The 19,459-nt window shown below is 45.5% G+C and overlaps 1 protein-coding gene across 7 annotated transcripts in view; it reads right to left on the bottom strand.

Moving 5' to 3' along the window:
• Positions 1–19,459, bottom strand: part of DLG2 (discs large MAGUK scaffold protein 2) — an 863,264-nt gene that overhangs the window by 144,288 nt on the left and 699,517 nt on the right. For all 7 annotated transcript variants that reach the window (XM_060273906.1, XM_035114518.2, XM_060273902.1 and 4 more), the window contains 3 exons: positions 12,100–12,168; positions 8,700–8,856; positions 1,509–1,611 (listed from right to left, as the gene is read on the bottom strand). In XM_060273906.1, the coding sequence (XP_060129889.1) occupies positions 1,509–1,611; positions 8,700–8,856; positions 12,100–12,168 (329 nt within the window). The remainder of the gene's footprint in view (positions 1–1,508; positions 1,612–8,699; positions 8,857–12,099; positions 12,169–19,459) is intronic.

Genomic DNA, 19,459 nt, shown 5'->3' with positions numbered 1-19,459 from the left:
TTCCACCTAAACATTAGAAAGAACTTCCTGACAGTAAGAGCTGTTTGGCAGTGGAATTTGCTACCAAGGAGTGTGGTGGAGTCTCCTTCTTTGGAGGTCTTTAAGCAGAGGCTTGACAGGCATATGTCAAGAATGCTTTGATGGTGTTTCCTGCTTGGCAGGGGGTTGGACTGGATGGCCCTTGTGGTCTCTTCCAACTCTACGATTCTATGATTCTATGACTGTAGGTATCAGAAACATGGGGAAGACTGCTCTGTTGTCATTCCATCACATCATTTAACATGTCAGAAGCATCAGAAATGCGCCCCGCAACTTGCAAGACTAGGCTCTCCCTACTGCTACCAATCAGCAGATGTGGAGCTAGTCTGCATTTAGCCTTCTAGATGAAATGAAGGCCCAGCTTCTCACTCGTATGAATGGGAGACAATACAGCCATTACACAATAATGTTCATTTCTTTCTAAGTGCTGGCAAATGCAAGCACCCATTCTAATTTTCTCTGCGAGGTAAAGGTAAAAGACCCCTGGACGGTTAAGTCCAGTCAAAGGCAACTAGTGGGTGTGGTGCTCATCTGGCTTTTCAGACTGAGGGAGCCATCGTTTATCAGGATGTGGGTGGCGCTGTGGTCTACACCACTGAGCCTCTTGGGCTTGCTGATCAGAAGGTCGGCAGTTTGAATCCATGCAACGGGGTGAGCTCCTGTTGCTCTGTCCCAGCTTCTGCCAACCTAGCAGTTCTAAAGTATACCGGTATCTGTGTGATCAAAGCTATTGTCCCATCATCACATGAAGAAACATTAGTGAGGATCAGGCAGTAGAAACAAGGGAACAGCTGTGGCTCTGTACTGCCCAGTTCATGTAGCCACACATCTGACCAAATGACGAAATAGGCAGAGAATGTGTATATGATCTTGAGAATATCCTTCTAGCGTTGGCTGCTTCTAATTTCTCTTTTTAGCATGAAGATGGAAAGGATCTCTTTGCTACAGTTATCTAGCACTTCATTTATTCCTGTTCCCAGCCAATGCCTTGTAACAACTGGTACCCACAATCTTAAGCAATAAAACACAGAGGGAGATAAGCTACCAAGGGAACACAAAAGGGAAAAACCATTTCCAACCGGATGGAAAATAGGGGTCGGAGAGACACAGACCCACTCCACGTGGCTCATAATTGTGTCCTGAAAACTTCTGATGAAAGCCAAATGAGTAGCAGAATGAAAACAAGCGAGAGCTGTCATTTTGGGGGAGGAACTTTTCGAAGCTCAAATTCATTCATATTTGCTCTTCAACAAAAGGCTGCAAGGCTGCACCAATGTTAGTCCTACTCAAGAGTGGAAATAATAGGCTTGTCTAACACAGGCCCGTTTGTATCCATGGCTCTACCCTTGAATTGAGCTTAGTTGGATACAACTCAAAACGTTCCTGCACAACAGATCCCACTATGAAGGATGGTGTTTCCCATCGTTAAAGAGTTATTTCTAGTGCCTCTTGACATTTGGCAAGCCTACCTTCTGGCTGGTATTGTGCTATAATGGTCACAGTCTGGCCTGCACCTTTGAGCGCTGCAGCAGCCTGCTCATGTGTAGCACCACGAAGATCGATCCCATTCACCTGCAAGGGGAAGAGGAGGAGCAAAGAAACATGAGTGCATTCCATAGTTCAAACAAGAAGAAATGGGATTATGGACTGAAAACATGTGAAAGGGACAGGAGGCAGAAGCAGACAGATTTTCTCATCCCTCCCTCCCTCCTTCCTCTTAGAATAGAAAGCCACTTTGAGGTTTTATATACATTCAAGAAATCAAAGGTCTTTTTGCACCTCTTGAGAGCCAGGAAAGGTATGGTGCCAATTCTTTGTTGTTGTTGAAGTTGCACAGGCTGCCTAAAATCGAGGCCAGCTGGAGCGAGGCCTGAAATGCCCACAGAATTACGCAGTGGGAACGGAAGCAAATTCCATTTTGGTGAGGAAAGTGGTTTGTTTGTTTGTTTGTGGTGTTTTTCTTTTGGTTAGGCATGTCTGAAGGGTGTGCGAGAGCATGTGCGTGGGGCTGGCATGGGAGGCAAAGCAAGACGAACCGTGTAGGAGGAGGAACGCTAAACCTTTGCAGTGGTGTGTCTAAGCACCCTCCAAAACAGCAGAGAGTTGTTGCAGACAAAGAACTGAGCAGCATGGGTTGATAACCGCAAAGGTCAGGCGTGGAATTAAGATGGTCTAACAATAGAGAGAGGGCAGGCCAGGAGCTATGTGTAGGAGTGGGGAGCCTTTGCATGTCTGAGAATGCAGTGCACGGCACTGACTTTTGCAGCAGAGATTTCAAGCGGAGGCAGGAGATGGTAAGCAAGCGAGAAGAGTACATGGGAGAGCCAGTGCAGTGGGGTTAAGGTGCTGGACCAGGACCCAGAAGATCAGGGTTTCAAAGTGCCACTTGGCCACGAAGCTCCCTGGGTGACCTTAAGCCGCTCCACCGCCTCTCAGGCTAGTCTACTTCGCAGGGTTGTTGCGACGATAAAACCCAGAGGGAGTGAATTGTGTACGCTGTGCCGAAATTCTCGGTGCAAAGGCGGGATGCGAAAGTGAGAAATTAGTAAATAGAAGCGAGACAGGAAGGAGGGAACTGGGGGACATGCCTGATGCTGGACCACAAGCGAGGCTGAACATGCTATAACGAAACCCTACCAAACTGACCAGCACTTGGCACCCTGAGGGGTTGGAGAATCATTGACAGATGTAGGTTTGAGCTGTTGAAAGCATGATGGTGGGCGGAGCAACCCTGGCTCAGAGGAACATAATTCTCACCTTGTATTTGAGGTGAACATTGCAAGTTGCTGGTATCCTGACCTTGAGTCAGTCTCCCATTGCCAACCTGCCAGGGCTTTGAAATCTTTGTAGGGAGGCCCTTCTCTCAGTCCCACCATCCTCACAGGCACACTTGGTAGGGATATCAGAGAAGGGTCTTCTTGGTGGCTGCTCCTAAGTTTTGGAATCCCCTCCCTAGGGAAGCTAGACATGGTGTAAGATTTTGGGTTTTTCTTAACTTCAATTATCTAACTCCTATGAGTTTCTCAAAAGTAGAATGTTACAGGTAGACAGCCGTGTTGGTCTGAGGTAGTCGAAACAAAATAAAAAAATTACTTCCAGTAGCACCTTAGAGACCAACTAAGTTTGTCATTGGTATGAGCTTTCGTGTACATGCACACTTCTTCAGATACACTGAAGCGGAAGTAACCAGACCCTTATATATAGTCACCAAACCCACCCTCTCACTATATATAAGGGTCTGGTGACTTCCGTTTCAGTGTATCTGAAGAAGTGTGCATGCACACGAAAGCTCATACCAATGACAAGCTTAGTTGGTCCCTAAGGTGCTACTGGAAGGAATTTTTTAATTTTGTTTCAAAAGTAGAATGTTTGGGAATGTATTTATAACCCCCAGGAATAAATCGGACGATGTGTACAAGTATCCTCAATGAGAACAGCTTCCATTGCTGAACAGAAAATGCAGCTACTGCTCAGATTTCCATTTGACCAATTTATTACCTGCTGTGATACCCAAACTAATACAAATCCTGTGCTGCCACCTGGTGGAGTTTGTGGGGAAACTATTGATGAGTGGACTGAAAGCCTGTATGCAGTTTAGTGAACCACAGGTGTGTTAATGTCCCAGTGCTCTGCAGGTTTCTGCTTTGAAGGTGCAGCCCACAATAAGGGCATGGAAAGACAATACCTGCTTGCTATATTATTATATGGGGCTGTGTGGATCTCATCTTCCCCAATAAACTGGCCCCTGAAGAGCCACTGCTTGTCATAAAAGGCAAGGAGAAACCAAGAACAGCCGTTCCAGATCAGATCGAAAGGAGCCATCTAATCCAGCATCTTACAGCAGCCAATCAGGCGCCTACAGCAAACCTGCAAGCAGGAGATGAATGGAATAGCACTCCCCTCCTTTGAGATTCCCCCAAACTCCCCCTGATAGTTGAATGAAGCTAGATGAGCAATTTCTCTGACCTGCTACAAAAGCTGCTTCCTATGCCCCGAAGGACAACTTTACTTTGTCCCACAACTAATTGATTAACAGAATTTGTATGCTGCCTGATTGGAGAAACAACAGCCTTCATTTGAGCAGCTTACAAAAATATGAAACAAAAACCTTGAAATTTTCAATAGAAATCAGCTAAAAATAGGTACAGTGGTACCTCAAGTTACAAACTTAATTCGTTCCGGAGGTCCATTCTTAACCTGAAACTGTTCTTAACTCGAGACGTGCTTTTGCTAATGGGGTCTCTTGCTGTTGCTGCGCCGCCGGCACACGATTTCCATTCTCATCCTGGGGCAAAGTTCTTCTTCCAGGTTAGCGGAGTTTGTAACCTGAAGCGTTTGTAACCTGAGGCGTTTGTAACTAGAGGGACCACTGTATTTAAAAGCATTGGAAAGATGACTAAAAAAATAAAAAGAGCTAACAGGAGGTAAAACACATGAAACTTTGTCATGGCACCGAAAAGGTACCTGTCTGGTGTCAAATGGCAGTGAGTTCCAAAGTGTAGGTGCTGTCACACTAAATGATTTATTTCTTATATATCTAAATGACTTGAATGACTAGAGGGGATGTGTGGAACTGGTATTGTGTTCTGCAGTTTGAAGCGGCCCAGCGGACATTTCTCTCTCTCTTTTCCCTTCTACCCTCCTTCCTCCCAGTCCACCAGGCAGCCAGGGAAGAAATTAATCACTGTTGCTGGAGGTCTAATCTGATCTCTTGCAGAAGCCTTTTGAAATCAGGGCAAGGGACACGTGGAATTACGCTTAGGGCCATAGATCACCCACTTCTGGCCTCCTGAGTTTCAAAGGTCATACACTTGCTCAGCCAAGCAATTTAGCTCTGGTGCGGTGACCTCTAGCACCCCCACCATTGAAATAACTAGATATATTTTTAATGGACTAACCACTTCATATTGCAGATGGGGTGGTGGCGGCATGAAAAGATAGCATTTCAATGAGAACTGGCTTTCTCCCTGCAAACTCCTGAAAGCTGAAAGGCAGGTGCTTCTCAGATTTTTTCCTTTTCTTTCCAGCTCTGGATGAAGACTTTTTACCGTGTTGTGAAATTGCTTTAAGATGCTTCACAATAAGTGATGCACATAGGAAAGAAATAAGAACAATACACATCTGATGACTGGAGGGTCGCAGCAATGGCTGGTATTCAACTATGTCTTACTCAGAGTAGACCCATTGAAATCAATTGACTCAATTTATTCATGTTCATTGATTTCAGTGGGTTTGTTCTGAGTAAAACTTAGTTGACTACAACCCACTGCATCTCTATTGGCTGTTTGGGTCTTTCCCACCTTTCCACGTCTTAAATATTTTGGCAAGCAAATCTAAGTTGTTGGTTTTTGTTTTTTTGGTGTGTGTGTGTGTGTGTGTGTGTGTGTGTGTGTTTTGCTGAAATCTAACCACCAGTGGCCTTGCTTCAGTAAATTGCTTAGTGATAACTGCCTTGGAAAAGGCTTCAACAACACCCCCCCTTTTTTTTACTTGGGATGGATATGGAAGAATGCATTTATTGTTGTTATTTGAGCTTGATTAACTCAAACTGTGCTCCATACCAAATTTGCTGGAGGAAATACACAAAGCCTAATTGGTTGATTGCTTCTCTTCCATTTGACTGATGAAACACAAAGCATTGAGGGCTTTTTTTCTTTCTTTTCTGCATGCCAAGACAATGCCAAGCAGCTTATTTGTCTCTTGCAGAGAATGTGGCTACAAAATAAACTAAAATTCCTTGGCATCAGACCAGAGATGATTGCAGGCAACAATGACTCTGTACTTCAAGACTGCCGCTGTGGCCTAGGCTTACTGGATTCCAGTCAAGTTCCACTCCAGTCTGCTATCTTTGTCCCCAAGATATTGATGTCGTAGGAACCTTCGGCCCTGTGGACATTGTTGAACTCCAGCTTCCAGCATCCCTGACTATCATTCTTGCTGGCTGGGGCTGATGAGATTTGCAGTCTGACAACATCTGGAGGGCAAAGGTCCTCCGGGCCTCCCTTAAAAATTACAAGGGGTTACACCAGGTGACTCTTTGCCTCCCTTCCTGATCATAAGATCAGCCCAAGGTTTTTCATGGTGGTCTCATGTCTAACTCTCTCTCTTGAAATGTTTGACACAGCTCTGGTTCCAGTTGTTGATAATGAAACCAGCTCCTAATCAGGATAGCATTGACCTGAGTTTTGTTTCGGGGGCAGATTGCAGACAGAAATTGGGAACCTGCTTTGGGATCTCTGGAAACGTGTGTTCATTTAACTGTGCACATTCCTTAGACAGAGAAGCATTATTTCCAAATTCCACGCTATCAGTGTAAAAAGGAAAGGGCAATTATGGTAATGTCGCAGGCGCTGAATGCGCAAAATGTAGCCAAAGGCTTACAAAGCTTTTATGTGCGCATCCATCGCAAATTTGGAAAACGAACCGTGGAGCTGCAGTCCAATTCATTAAGAACACAGAGATAACAAGCCCGGCACAGCTCATCTGAGTGTGTGCCTGGGGTGTATGCCATGATCATTCATACCCACTAGATGGCAGACTTGATCTGAAGAAGAAGAAGAAGAAGAAGAAGAAGAAGAAGAAGAAGAAGAAGAAGAAGAAGAAGAAGAAGAAGAAGAGGGGGAGGGGGAGGGGGAGGGGGAGGAGGGGGAGTTTGGATTTGACATCCTGCTTTATCACTACCCGAAGGAATCTCAAAGTGGCTAACAATCTCCTTTCCCTTCCTCCCCCACAACAAACACTCTGTGAGGTGAGTGAGGCTGAGAGACCAGTGTGACTAGCCCAAGGCCACCCAGCAGCTGCACGTGGAGGAGCAGGAAGCGAACCAGATTACGAGTCCACCGCTCTAAAGCACTACACCACTCTGGCTCTCTTAAAGCAAATAAAAATAAATAACTAAAGACATCAATAAAGTTTGGTTCTTTGCTCTTTAGGGGGGAAAGGGGAGCTGAATGTCATCCTGAGTTCTCTCCTGCAATTAATTGTTTCCCATAGCATGTGAGATTTTGCTATGGGAAACCCAGATTTGCTTTCCAGTCTCATGGAAAAGTAGGCCAGGAATGATGAGACAGGCAGGACTCGACAGGATCAGAGAAAATGGCTCTCTGTCTTCCTCCCTGCCCTGATTTGGAGAGGCCATATCTCAGTGCCTGAGCATCTGCCTTGCACAAGAAGGTTCCAGGTTAAATCTCTAGCATCTTCAGGTACAGCTGGGAACAACTCTTCTGAAACCCTGGAGAGCCACTGCCTGTCCAATGTAGACAGTGTCGATGGACCGACAGTCTAACTTGGCAAGTTGCTATGATGCTAAAAGGCACGGCTGCAGATAGACCAAGGAGACACATTCCCAACACAAACCCTGTTTGCTGGACCTGGAACTGAAGGAGTGATCAAATCTCCCTTTCTCTTTACCCTTGGTGGCTGTTGGAGTAGAACAGCCTATCATAGTGGTGGATTTTGCTGCTAACTAGAGCATCATTTGGGAACCTAGGAAGTTGTGCTAAATCTAAGAGCAATTGGTCATCTAGCTGACAGTGCATGGCTTGCCCCAGTGTTTCCCAAACTTGCGTCTTCAAATGTTTTTGGACTACAACTCCTATCATCCCTAACTAGCAAGACCAGTGGTGAGGATGACGGGGGTTGTAGTCCAAAAAAACCTAGAGGCCGAATTTTGGGAAACACTGGTCTAAACTAACAGACAGTAGCTCTGCGGGTTCTCTGCCAGGGGCATCTCCCAGTCCTACCTTGTAACATGTGCTCTACCACTGAGATAAGGCTGACCAAGCTAGGGCTGGCTGATAAGGGAGACAATTTGCTGCTAGCCCACTACTCCAATGTAGGATCGTTTTTGGTTAGGGGTGGGGAGATTCTGACCCACAGGCCTAATTGGCCCCCCCCCAGGCCTTCCCACTTGGCCACCAGGCCATTTCAGCCAAGCTGCACCCACTTGCTCTACACTTGATGACATCAGTTGTTGGTCAGGGGAAAAACCTGCCCCAGCCAAAAGTTTATCTCCTGCCTTTAAGAAGGATGTTGACAAGCTGGAAGGTGTACAGAGACGGGCAACCAAGATGATCAAGGGTCTGGAAATCAAGCCCTGTGAGGAACGGTTGAGGGAGTTGGGTATGTTTAGCTTGGGAAAGAGGAGACGGGGAGGAGCTATGAGAGCCATCTTCAAATATCTAAAGGGGCATCACCTGGAAGATGGAGCAATCTTACTTTCTCCTGTTCTGGAGGGAAGGACACGATCCAATGGCTTTAAGTTACACCAGGAAGAACTTTCTGACGGGAAGAGCTGTTCAATAGTGGAACAAGCTCCCTTAAGGTGGTCGTGGACTCTCCTTCTTTGGAAGTTTTAAAGCAGAGGTTGGATGGTCATCTGCCATGGATGCTTTAGTTGAGATTCCTGCATTGCAGGGGGTTGGACTAGATGACCCTCGGCACCCCCTTCCAACTCTACAATTCTGATTCTTTCAAACTTAGCCCGTGAGATGGGGGGTGATCATAACCCCTTCCCCCTGCTCTTGGTTTATGCCCAATATACTGAATTTTTTTTAGTTCATGGTGGGACCCCATATGAAAACAAGCCAACAAATAGACCGCAACACAATGTAAGGGAAAGCTGTAACTAAAAATTAAATCCATGCATAGGAAATACTTACAGATAAAATTTGGTCTCCCCTCTGAAGCTCTCCACTGAGGTCAGCTGGCCCACCCGCTAGGATGAAGGATACAAAAATGCCTTCGCCGTCTTCTCCGCCTACAATGTTGAAACCGAGCCCTGTTGACCCCTTGTGCAGGACAACTTTGCGAGGTTCTCTGTGGAAAGAAAAGGAACATTGCTCATTCATTTAAGAGACCTGGATTCAGGAGCAGCCCACCTACGAGGCAAGGTGAGAAGACTGCTTCAGGCAGAAGGGTCCACCAGGACAGCAGATCCCAATGTTGATCTTTCTTGACCCCTGACCCTTTGCTCCCGATGTAGGTCTTTCCTGACCTCTTCTTCCCTTGTGGGGTGGGGTGGGGAGCATTTTAAAGCTAGCCTCGGGTGACAAAATGTCTTGGGATGGCCGTGCCTGGATTGTATATGTCTCCTATTGAGCAGTTCCTTTCCATTTTCTTCCATAACAACAGGTGCTGGATGGACCATTGAATGTGATTCAGTACAAGGCAGCTTCCGGTGCTGTTGCCATATCCTAATATCGTATTGACCAATGAGATACTTCCCTTTTTGTCAACATAGGCAAGCATATATAGACAAGTGCCGATGTAATTGGCAGCAACTGGGAATCCAATAGAATCGCGAATACAAGGCTTAGATCCAAGTTATCTCAAATACCACATCGCCTCATATGAACCTGCCTGGATTTTGAGATCTTTGGAAGAGGGTCTTTCTCCTGCTTGGTGGGGATGCGGGAGAGGGCCTTCACTTGCACTTCAAAGTATCACAGTCACCTTTATCAATTCAAAACTCCGCCACCTAGTTCTGCTATGGGCACAGACCTTTCGTTAAATAGAACGGATTGCAATAAAATACATTTCCTGCATCCAGACAGTAGATGGAGCTGGCAGTTCAGTTTCTGAGCATCCACAGTTCTTGCCCATCCATAGTTAAACACATTTCATTCCTCTTTCTCTCTCTTTCCCCTACCTGCTTTACTCTATTTTTACTTCTCACCATGCTCCAGGGATTTTGGAGCAAGAAAGATGAGATTCTCCAGAAGCTGCAGGCATGTGTAACATCCAACATTGGTCACATAATGTTTTTTTGTTTTAGTTGCAGACCAGGGGAAAGTAGGAATAGATGCTACCCACCAGAGAAGGGAGCTAAAATTGTCTCCACAAAAAGACTGAGAAGTTCTTCTGAGCAAGACCCACTGAAATGGCGCCAGAAGTATAAATGGGGATTGTACTGACTAAGTTCCCAATAGATAGGGTGTCACCCCCCCCCCCCCCAAAAAATAGCAAACCAACAGCAGCAGCAGCAGCAACAACAACAACAACAACATCAGGAAAAGGAAATCTCTGTTGAGCAGCCTAACCCCAACCTGGTTGTTGGTATCCGTCTGTCTGAAGAGACAATGGAATGTGCACCTGGGGTTGAAGTCAAACCGCTGGAGAATCGCAGCGCCTGCTGTGGCTGCAGAGACCGGCAACTCACAACTGCTACCTCCTGCATTGTTTTTGCTGTCTTAGCAGTACCAAAGTGACCTCCATGAGGAGCAAGCTTGGGTAGTGTATATGGAGGTCCTGGGCTGTGACAAGACTCCACTCTTGGCCTCGCTGATGTGATCCAAAGGAAAGCAGAGCAATACATTTGGCAGCATTTGCTGAAAATAGTAGCACAACACGCCATCCAACCATCTTAGGAACTTAGGAACTCCACTCTGGTTCTTTGTAGGCTTTACCCTCAAGCCTTTTCTTCTCCTGAAGTCCTGAAAGACTGTTGGCCATGTTGGCTGGGGCTGATGGGAGTTTTAAACCAAAACATATGGAGGACACACAATTGGGAAAAGTCGCTGCAGACCATGAACGCAGTGGAGGCTGGCCCATTAGGGCAATTGGGCTGCTAACCCAACAACCTCAGCCTGCCCTCAGCCGGCCCCCACCTGCCTGCTTCCTTACTTAAAACCAATCCCAGGGGGTGGACCTTGCTGTCAGCTTCCTCCTCCTGAGTCTCAGGTTTGCCCTCACAGAGCTCAGCAGGAAGGACGATGGAGTCAGAACTGGAATTAGTTGGCTCTGCCTGTCATTGGCTCACACTGCTTGTCATGGGCTCCAGCCCTGCCTTCTTTGGGCCTCCTTCCATTCCACCCAAACAGTCCCAATAGGCACCGGCCACCTCTGCATGTCATGTACTCTGATAAAAGCCTTGGTGAGAAGCCAGACAGGGATAGGATACATCTGGTTCCTCGGGGCCATTCTCCGGCTTCCCCAGCAGTACATTTTTTTCCAAACACAGCAACTCCGTGAAGAAAAGAGGAGCTCAGTTTGGACATGGAGGCAAGCAAAACCTAAGATAAAGTCCGTCTTTAGGCACCTTGCATGGCTTCAGGACTATCTTGTGCGGAATGACCACTAAAGGCCAACCTGGAATGAATGAAGCTAAGTCAGTCATGCCCATTAGTTTCAACAGTTCTGCTCTGAGTAAGATTGGCATTGAATACAGTCTATAGGAAGACCGTAGGAAGCTGCCTTATACTTATAATGTCAGACCATTGATCCATCTAGCTTTGTATTGCTTACATTGACTGGCAGGATTTCAGACAGTAGCAGTTCCTTATCCTATCTGGAGATGTTGGGAATTGAACCTGCAACTTTCTGCGTGCAAAGCAGGTACTCTACCACTGAGCTAAGGCCCTTCCACATACATTCAGAGCTGTTTTATACTGTGCCAGGGTCCTTCATCTATCTAGCTAAGCACTGTCTCTGCACTGACTGGCGGAGGTTTATGGCCTTGTACCAGGGACCTTCTGCATCAGTTACCACTGATCTACAGCCCTTCACCATGTCAGCTGCCCCCTTCCAGATTCCCTCTTTCTATCTGCCCCTACCTGTATTTCCAGCAGCTACTTTGACATCAGCATGCAGTCACATTGCCACGTAACCAATCAGGACTGGAAAATGTGACGATGTTACAAAGCCAAGTGAGAGCAAGGGCAAATGCTTGCTGTCCTCACTCTGAATGGGCAGGTATTTTTACCCCAGTTCATAGAGCCCACAAACTATTGCCAGAACTATAAGTGTGTTGTTTTTGCAGGGAAGCACAGTGCTCGGGAAAAGCACACTGCCTGTTTTTGTCTAGGACAGATACAAAAGCTGTTCAGGGAGTAGTGGAAGGAGCGCCTATTTCTGAGACGAAGCAGATTTGAACCTGCCAGCTGCCTAGATAGGGGATTGCCTGTGGCATCATAGGTAGCGCTGTTCTGAGTGCTAGGGCGTAGGAATGCACATATGAATTGCACACAGATGTCTGTGTATGTACACACTCAAATAACCGCATATTACTCAATGTGGCACAAAACTGGTGTAAAGCAATAATGACCCAAGTGAAACTCTTACCCTTCCACAGAAATGCTCCGTTGTATGCTCACTGTGGGTGGCCGGGTCACTGTGCTGTGCTGGGAATGACTGCATAGACAGGAAAGAAAGGAGGAATTAATAAAAACATTTGCTCGCAAAGCCTCTCAGTCTTATTGCAACAAGCTCTGGGTGATCCAAAATACGATATAGATCTGGGGTTCAGAGAAGTAATATGTGTGCGTCTGAGTGTCGAGACAGTACGTTGGGCTAGATCGCCATTTCAAGTTCCCACCAGCCGCTCTGGGTGGCTTCCAACAAATTAAAACATCAAACACAGTAAGACATCAAACATTAAAAACTTCCATATACAGGGCTGCCTTCTAAAAGTCAGATAGTTGTTTGTTTCCTTGACATCTGATGGGAGGGCGTTCCACGGGAACAATAATAATTTAGTAGGAGGCAATATTGAGCAAGATGGACCAATGTTCTGGCTCAGCATAAGCCACCGTCCCATGTTCCTGTGCTTTGCATCTAAACAGTCCCAGGTCCATTTGGTCCCAGGCATCAGATAACATAGAGTGTGGGAGTGACCCTGAAGGCCTGTTGCCAGTTAAGAATGACCATTACTGGATTGCGTAATCCGACCCATTTCTTAACAGCTAGTTGTTTCTCAGAAACTGCTGCAGGGGAAAATGATAAAATCAAGATTGTATACATTTCTCTCCAGTGCGTACATGTCACTGGCTTACAGCAAGTCCCCACAAGGCATGCTTAGATATCTCTTTGTCTTCAATAGCATGGCTTAGCTGATCTGTTATGCTGGAAAGTCATGGCTGTTCGTTATCCTGCATGGCATGTTCCACCAATTGAAAATATATCTGATAGTGGCTACTGACCCAGATAGTTAATTTCAGCATTGCCAGATGGCATTGCTAGTGCCCGAAGCAGCCACAACAGCAAAATATGGAAAACCCACAGCTCTCACGTGGAGCTGTGAGCCCTCTGATGGCCTCCCCGAAGTTATCATGTGGGATCCACTGGTTTTTATCAGTGTTGTGGCGAGCACAGGATCAGCTGGGGGACCCTGTCACAGTTGCATAGATCTTTGTACAATCCAATGAGGAATTATCCATGCCTGGAATCCCATTGTTCTCACAGGTATTCCCTATGTTGAAGATAATGGGGCATGCTCCTTCTGCAGCCCTTTGGAGCACGGTCACTGCAGCATGGATCTTCATGTGCCCTCCGAGGCGCATACAAAACTCCAGTTTGTTCAATGGAGATGCTGGCACTTGTTCCATTGAAGTGAATGGGACAGGGAGAGGCATTTTGTGTGCCTTTATCAGAGCCCCCCACCCACCCACTGCCTGATTGGGGAAAATGTGTATGGAATTGGAATATGATGGGTGACCAAGATAGTTTAGAAACACAGCAACTGCAGAACTGACTAGCTTGATGCTAATTTAACATGGTTGCTCTCTTCCCCCTCCCTGTCCTGTCTGCGCAGATGACTTTGACGAGTTAATTGAATGGAACAGAAAAATGTAAAGTGGGCCAATGAGGCAGAGCTGGCAAATAACACAAGATACTTTTGACACAATGCAAGTCAAACACAGTCCTGTTTCGCAACTCCTCCAAGGAAACTGGCTATGTCTGTCTGGCGTCTTGAGGATGCTTTGAAAAGGAAAAGCATATGGACCCCCTTTCCACCTGGGAAAGTGCAAAGAAGGACTTCGGAACAAGCCAGCTGATGGAACGACTTCCTTTGGAGGAAAGGGAAGGAAACAAGCTGCAGAATTTTAACTCACCCTCTCCAATTAGTCTTAAGAAGTGTGCCAGAAATTCAAACCAATGTATCCAATGCCCACATTTATGAACAAACCATGCAACCAAAACAGCCCCCAATTTACATGGATTCATGATGAGCAACACAGCTAAATTTATGAGCCTTGAATTTGTATACTGTTGGAGATTGTGAGTTTCCCTCCCACAGTATTCCAGCAAAGAAGAACACATTGCACAATATTCTTTGCTTTGCAAAGGCTAACCTATCTCCAGCAACATTCTACCACGTTTTGAACCACATTGTTTACTTTTGTGTTATTTTGATTTGTTGGGTGATCTGGAGTGTGCACATCTGAACAAGCGTCCTCAAAAAACAACAGCACAGTTGATAGCACACTATTGTCCATGGAAGTGGGGGGGGGGTGTTCCTGGGGGAATGTGCAAAAAGTTTTAATTGAGTTAGAGATAGGCGTAGAGACAACCCAACATGGATGTTTTCCAAATCACTTCTCTTTCCCTTTGCTTTTTCTACACCAACTAACTTTATCAAATTCTAGGGCTAGGTGAATATGTCAGTTTTGGTTTTTCTCAGTTCTTCAATTTTCAAAATTTTAATTGAAAACAACACCAACACAAGTCCTCATGCAAATTCAGCAGTATTTTAGTACAGATTTCACCTAATACATACATTTTTTGCAAAGCGAATTCCTCTACTATAATGTATTTTAAATGTTACTTTCACTAATATATGCATTTTAAATGTTACTTTCACTAATATATGCATTTTAATGCCCTTTTTGCTTTAGTATGTGCATTTTTGTGCATATTACCCGGCAGGAGAACTGCACATCAAAATTTGGAGATGTGTGGATTTTGGGGGATGGCTGTGTGTTTCTATTGTTTCAGCAAATGTGAATTAGGTAGCTTCATTTTTAAAATGTGGACCCAAACCCCCTCACCTTCTTAAAAGAAAAGTGATTGCTCCACAATCTTTTGAAGAATGGTTTCCATGCATGCAACCTGCCCTGTAACTGAATGCACCCAAAGGCTCTGCTGGTTGCAGAGGTGATAAAAAGTAAACTTGCAGCAGAAGTGTTAACATGTCTACACAGAGATAAGTCCTACTGAAGTCAATGGGGCTTACTGCTGAATAGGACTGAAGCTTCAATTAATGAAAGGTGGGGCATGCAGCGTGCAGAAACACAACAATCTCAACCACAAGAAGAAAAAGAAGGAAAGAAGGAAAGAAAGAGGAAGGAAATACAGACTCCAAGGAAAAAAGCAATGCAGAAATAAAAATGATGCATGGGCTGATGAATGAAATATTGTTTTTTATTGAATTAGATATAATAACAGAGTCCACTCACAAACAGAAGCTAGGGCTGTGATTTCACCTTGGCACTCCAAGGCTTAAAACAGGCACCCCCAAACTGCGGCCCTCCTGATGTTTTGGCTTACAACTCCCATGATCCCTAGTTAACAGGACCAGTGGTCAGGGAAGATGGGAATTGTAGTCCAAAACATCTGGAGGCCCAAAGTTTGGGGGTGTCTGGCTTAAAAGCGCACACGCAGTCAGTGCTGCTGGAGCTGATTAAATAAAGGCAGAGATGCCAAGCTCAGCATTCCAATATCTCCTTAAAGGCTTAGCGAGATTTGGTTTGTGAAGTTCGAGAAACCACCACCACCGTTTTTATTATTAATAAACGCAGTAACAATGATGTTTAAGGTTGGAATCTTATGTAGATTGACTTGGTAATAAGCCCCCTGGAACAGAGTGAGGCTTATTTCTGAGTAAACAGCTGTAAGTTTGTGAATGGATCAGTTTCCTTTCATAGGAAAAAACGCTACTCAAAGTGACTTGGGAAAATGCCAAAACGACAAGCACGGCAGCGAGATAAAAAACCCCTGCAACCTGAAATGTTAAAATAGCAGGGGTGTGGGGAGTCAGAGAGAGGAGCCAGCAAATTAACAGGGAAACAAGAGGCAGAAGTCACACCTGGGCCTTTATTGCCTGCTTTATCTGTTGGTTAGAAGCAGTGCTAGGAAACCTGTGACCCTACAGACACTGGAATCCAACTCACATCAGCCCCAGCCAATAATAATAATAATAATAATAATAATAATAATAATAATAATAATAATAATAATATATTATTATTATTATTATTATTATTATTATTATTATTATTTATACCCCGCCCATCTGGCCGGGTCTCCCCAGCCACTCTGGGCGGCTTCCAACAGAAGAATAAAACACAACAATCTATTAAACATTAAAAGCCTCCCTGAACAGGGCTGCCTTCAGATGTCTTCTAAAAGTCTGGTAGTTGTTTTTCTCTTTGACATCTGCTGGGAGGGTGTTCCACAGGGCAGGTGCCACCACCGAGAAGGCCCTCTGCCTAGTTCCCTGCAACTTGGCTTCTCGCAACGAGGGAACTGCCAGAAGGCCCTCAGTGCTGGACCTCAGTGTCCGGGCAGAATGATGGAGGTGGAGACGCTCCTTCAGGTATACTGGACCGAGGCCATTTAGGGCTTTAAAGGTCAGCACCAACACTTTGAATTGTGCTCGGAAACGTACTGGGAGCCAATGTAGATCTTTCAAGATGTAGTTCAGCAGTCTCGGGGGGGGGGAGTGCTATCGGTTACCCCCATCCCTCGCTGAAAGAGAGTCCTATTTTCATCTGTGCAATGCTGGTGGGTGCACAATTCATGCACGCAGAAAGGGTGCACTCTTCATGCACATAGAAAGGGTGGAGTGAAATTAGGGCTGCGACTGGCTGGAATGAAACGTGATTTAGGGACACGGAATTCATACTACCAGCAGGTAGCAGACACAGGTCTGGTGAAAGCATCAAGCACCTTCAAGCAGCTACTGGGGTTCTGGAGTCCCATCACCGACTCATCCTGCCCACCCCCAAAAGAAACCCCAAACTGGTGCAACAATCAGTTTTGTGTGGTTGAGGATGGGAATAATCAACTGCATGTTGAATTTCCCACAATGCTGCAGAGTGGTGCTACATTATTTATTTATTATTATATTTATTAGTTGCTTTTTCAAAGCAACTTACAAAAAATGAACATTAAAAACAAGTATAAAACAACCTAAAGTTATCTATCTATCTATCTATCTATCTATCTATCTATCTATCTATCTATCTATCTATCACCTATCTATCTATCATCTGAGTTTGGGTGTAACCTTCGACGCCTCCCTTTCCATGGAGGCGCAGGTTGCAGCCACAGCAAAGGTGGCGTTTTTCCATCTCCGCCGTATCAAGGAGTTGGTCCCTTACCTCTCTCGCCCTGATCTGGCCACAGTGATCCATGCGACGGTCACCCCCAGGCTTGATTATTGTAACTTGCTCTATGCGGGGCTGCCCTTGAAGCTGACCCAGAAACTCTAGCGGGTGCAGAATGCTGCGGCGAGGCTCCTTACAGGCCGCGGGATCACATTCATCCAGTGCTTTACCAGCTGCACTGGCTCCCAGTGGAGTACAGGATCAGGTTTAAGGTGCTGGTTTTGACCTTTAAAGCCCTATGCGGCTTGGGACCCTCGTACCTACGGGACCGCCTCTCCTGGTATGCCCTGCAGAGGACCTTAAGGTCCACAAACAACAATATTCTGGAGATCCCGAGCCATAAGGTGGCTAGATTGGCCTCAACTAAGGCCAGGGCCTTTTCAGTATTGGCCCCAACTTGGTGGAACGCTCTTTCATAGGAGATCAGGGCCCTGCGGGATTTGTCATCTTTCCGCAGGGCCTGCAAGACAGAGCTGTTCCGCCTAGCCTTTGGGTTGGATTCAGTCTAACCTCTGTGTTTTCTTCCCTTATGGTTTGGATTAATGGACTACTTAAAATGAAGCTGCATTTTAAATTTTAAATTTTAATATTGTATTTTAATCTGTATTTTAATTAATTCTTTTCTTTTCCTTTCTGTCTTATTGTAATTTTATTGGTGTTAGCCGCCCTGAGCCCGGTTGTGACTGGGGAGGGTGGGGTATAAATAAATTATTATTATTATTATTATTATTATTATTATTATTATTATTATTATTATTATCATCAGATCCAACGCCTGTCTATCCTGCTAAAATATAAGCAGAAAATTGAGATCCAAAGGCCTGGGTGAATAAGGCCTGTTGCCTAAAATCACATATCGTGTTTCTCCGAAAATAAGACACCGTCTTATATTTATTTTTCCTAAAAAAACAAAACCACAGTGGCTTATTTTCAGGGGATGTCTTATTTTTTATTACGTGTCTAGCCTTGCCTCTTCCTTGGGGCCCTCCAGAACTGCGCCTATCACTATGTCTTATTTTCGGGGTATGGCTTATATTGCGCAAATGCTTAGAAATCCTGCTATGGCTTATTTTATGGGTATGTCTTATTTTAGGAGAAACAGGGTAGTGATAGTGCCCGATGTGCCTCCTTGAGGATAACATTCCATGAACAAGGGGGCCACCACAGAGAAGGCCTGTTCTCTTGTTGCCACCCTCTGCACGTCCCTTGGAGGGGACACATACACAAAGGACTTGGGTGACAATTGCAGGGTCCAGGTGTGGGGGAGAGGTGGTCCTTGAGGTATTTGGGTCCTGAGCCATACAAGACTTTATAAGTCAAAAACAGCACTTTGAAACTGAGCCCAGAAATTATTTGGTACTTAGTGCAGTTGGGCCAGGATTGGCATTACAAGCTCAGACCGTGTTGCCTTAGCAAGCAACCTGGCCACTGAATTCTGCACCACCTGCAGTTTCTGTACTGTCTTCAAAGGCAGCCCCGTGGTAATCTAACCTAGTGGGAGCATGGGGGGGAATCCAATTCTCTCAGAGCACTGGTGCCACTACTCCTCACTGCTGCCAGGTGAGTCTGTACCATGTAAGCCAGCCAATGGAGGATGAGATCCAGCCAATAGCCCCGTCAAACCTCAAGGATGCCATAGGTCCACCTTCTCCTACTGTTGTGGCATATGAAGTGGGTGGGGATGCATTTGAGGAACATTTCCCCAACATGCTGTATGCAAAGGTACCCAGAACCTCTTTGCTTCAGAAGGCGGCCTCCTTATCTAAAAGCCACGGGCAGTTTTGCTTTAACAAAAAGCCAAATTTGAAATGCAAAGCAAACAACTGGATAAAATGAAGTCCGTTCCGTAATCCATTTAATGTGCATGGAAAAAACCAAAAACCCCAGTCTACTGAAGCAGAACCTGATTTGCTCATCGCCGCAGACAATTTCAAACTTAAATGAGATTTTGTTCAGGTTTAATTATAAATAAGCTAACTCAACAAACCTCTTTTATTTTTGCAGAGGGGGCATTGTGAATATTGCATCCCAGCAACAAACAACTAGGGCATGTTTGGTACCGAGAGCAGGACATGGTGCAGCCCTATACATTCCCATTGCATTCAATGGGCTTACTTACAGTCAAGTGTGCATAGGATTCTGCCTTCTGGCATAGATAACCCAGTTATCCCTATTTTTTTGCTGTTTTATAGCTTGAGGGCCACATTCCCTTTTGGGTAACCTTCCAAGGGCTGCATCCTAGGGGTGGGCAAGGACAAATGTCTCTTCCTTGCCTGGATGGAGGATAGAGTGGAGTGTTTGTAGAAACTATTCTG

The sequence above is a fragment of the Zootoca vivipara genome, chromosome 4 (assembly GCF_963506605.1).
Source record: "Zootoca vivipara chromosome 4, rZooViv1.1, whole genome shotgun sequence".
NCBI lineage: Eukaryota > Metazoa > Chordata > Lepidosauria > Squamata > Lacertidae > Zootoca > Zootoca vivipara.
This window is presented reverse-complemented; position numbering and strand designations above follow the sequence as displayed.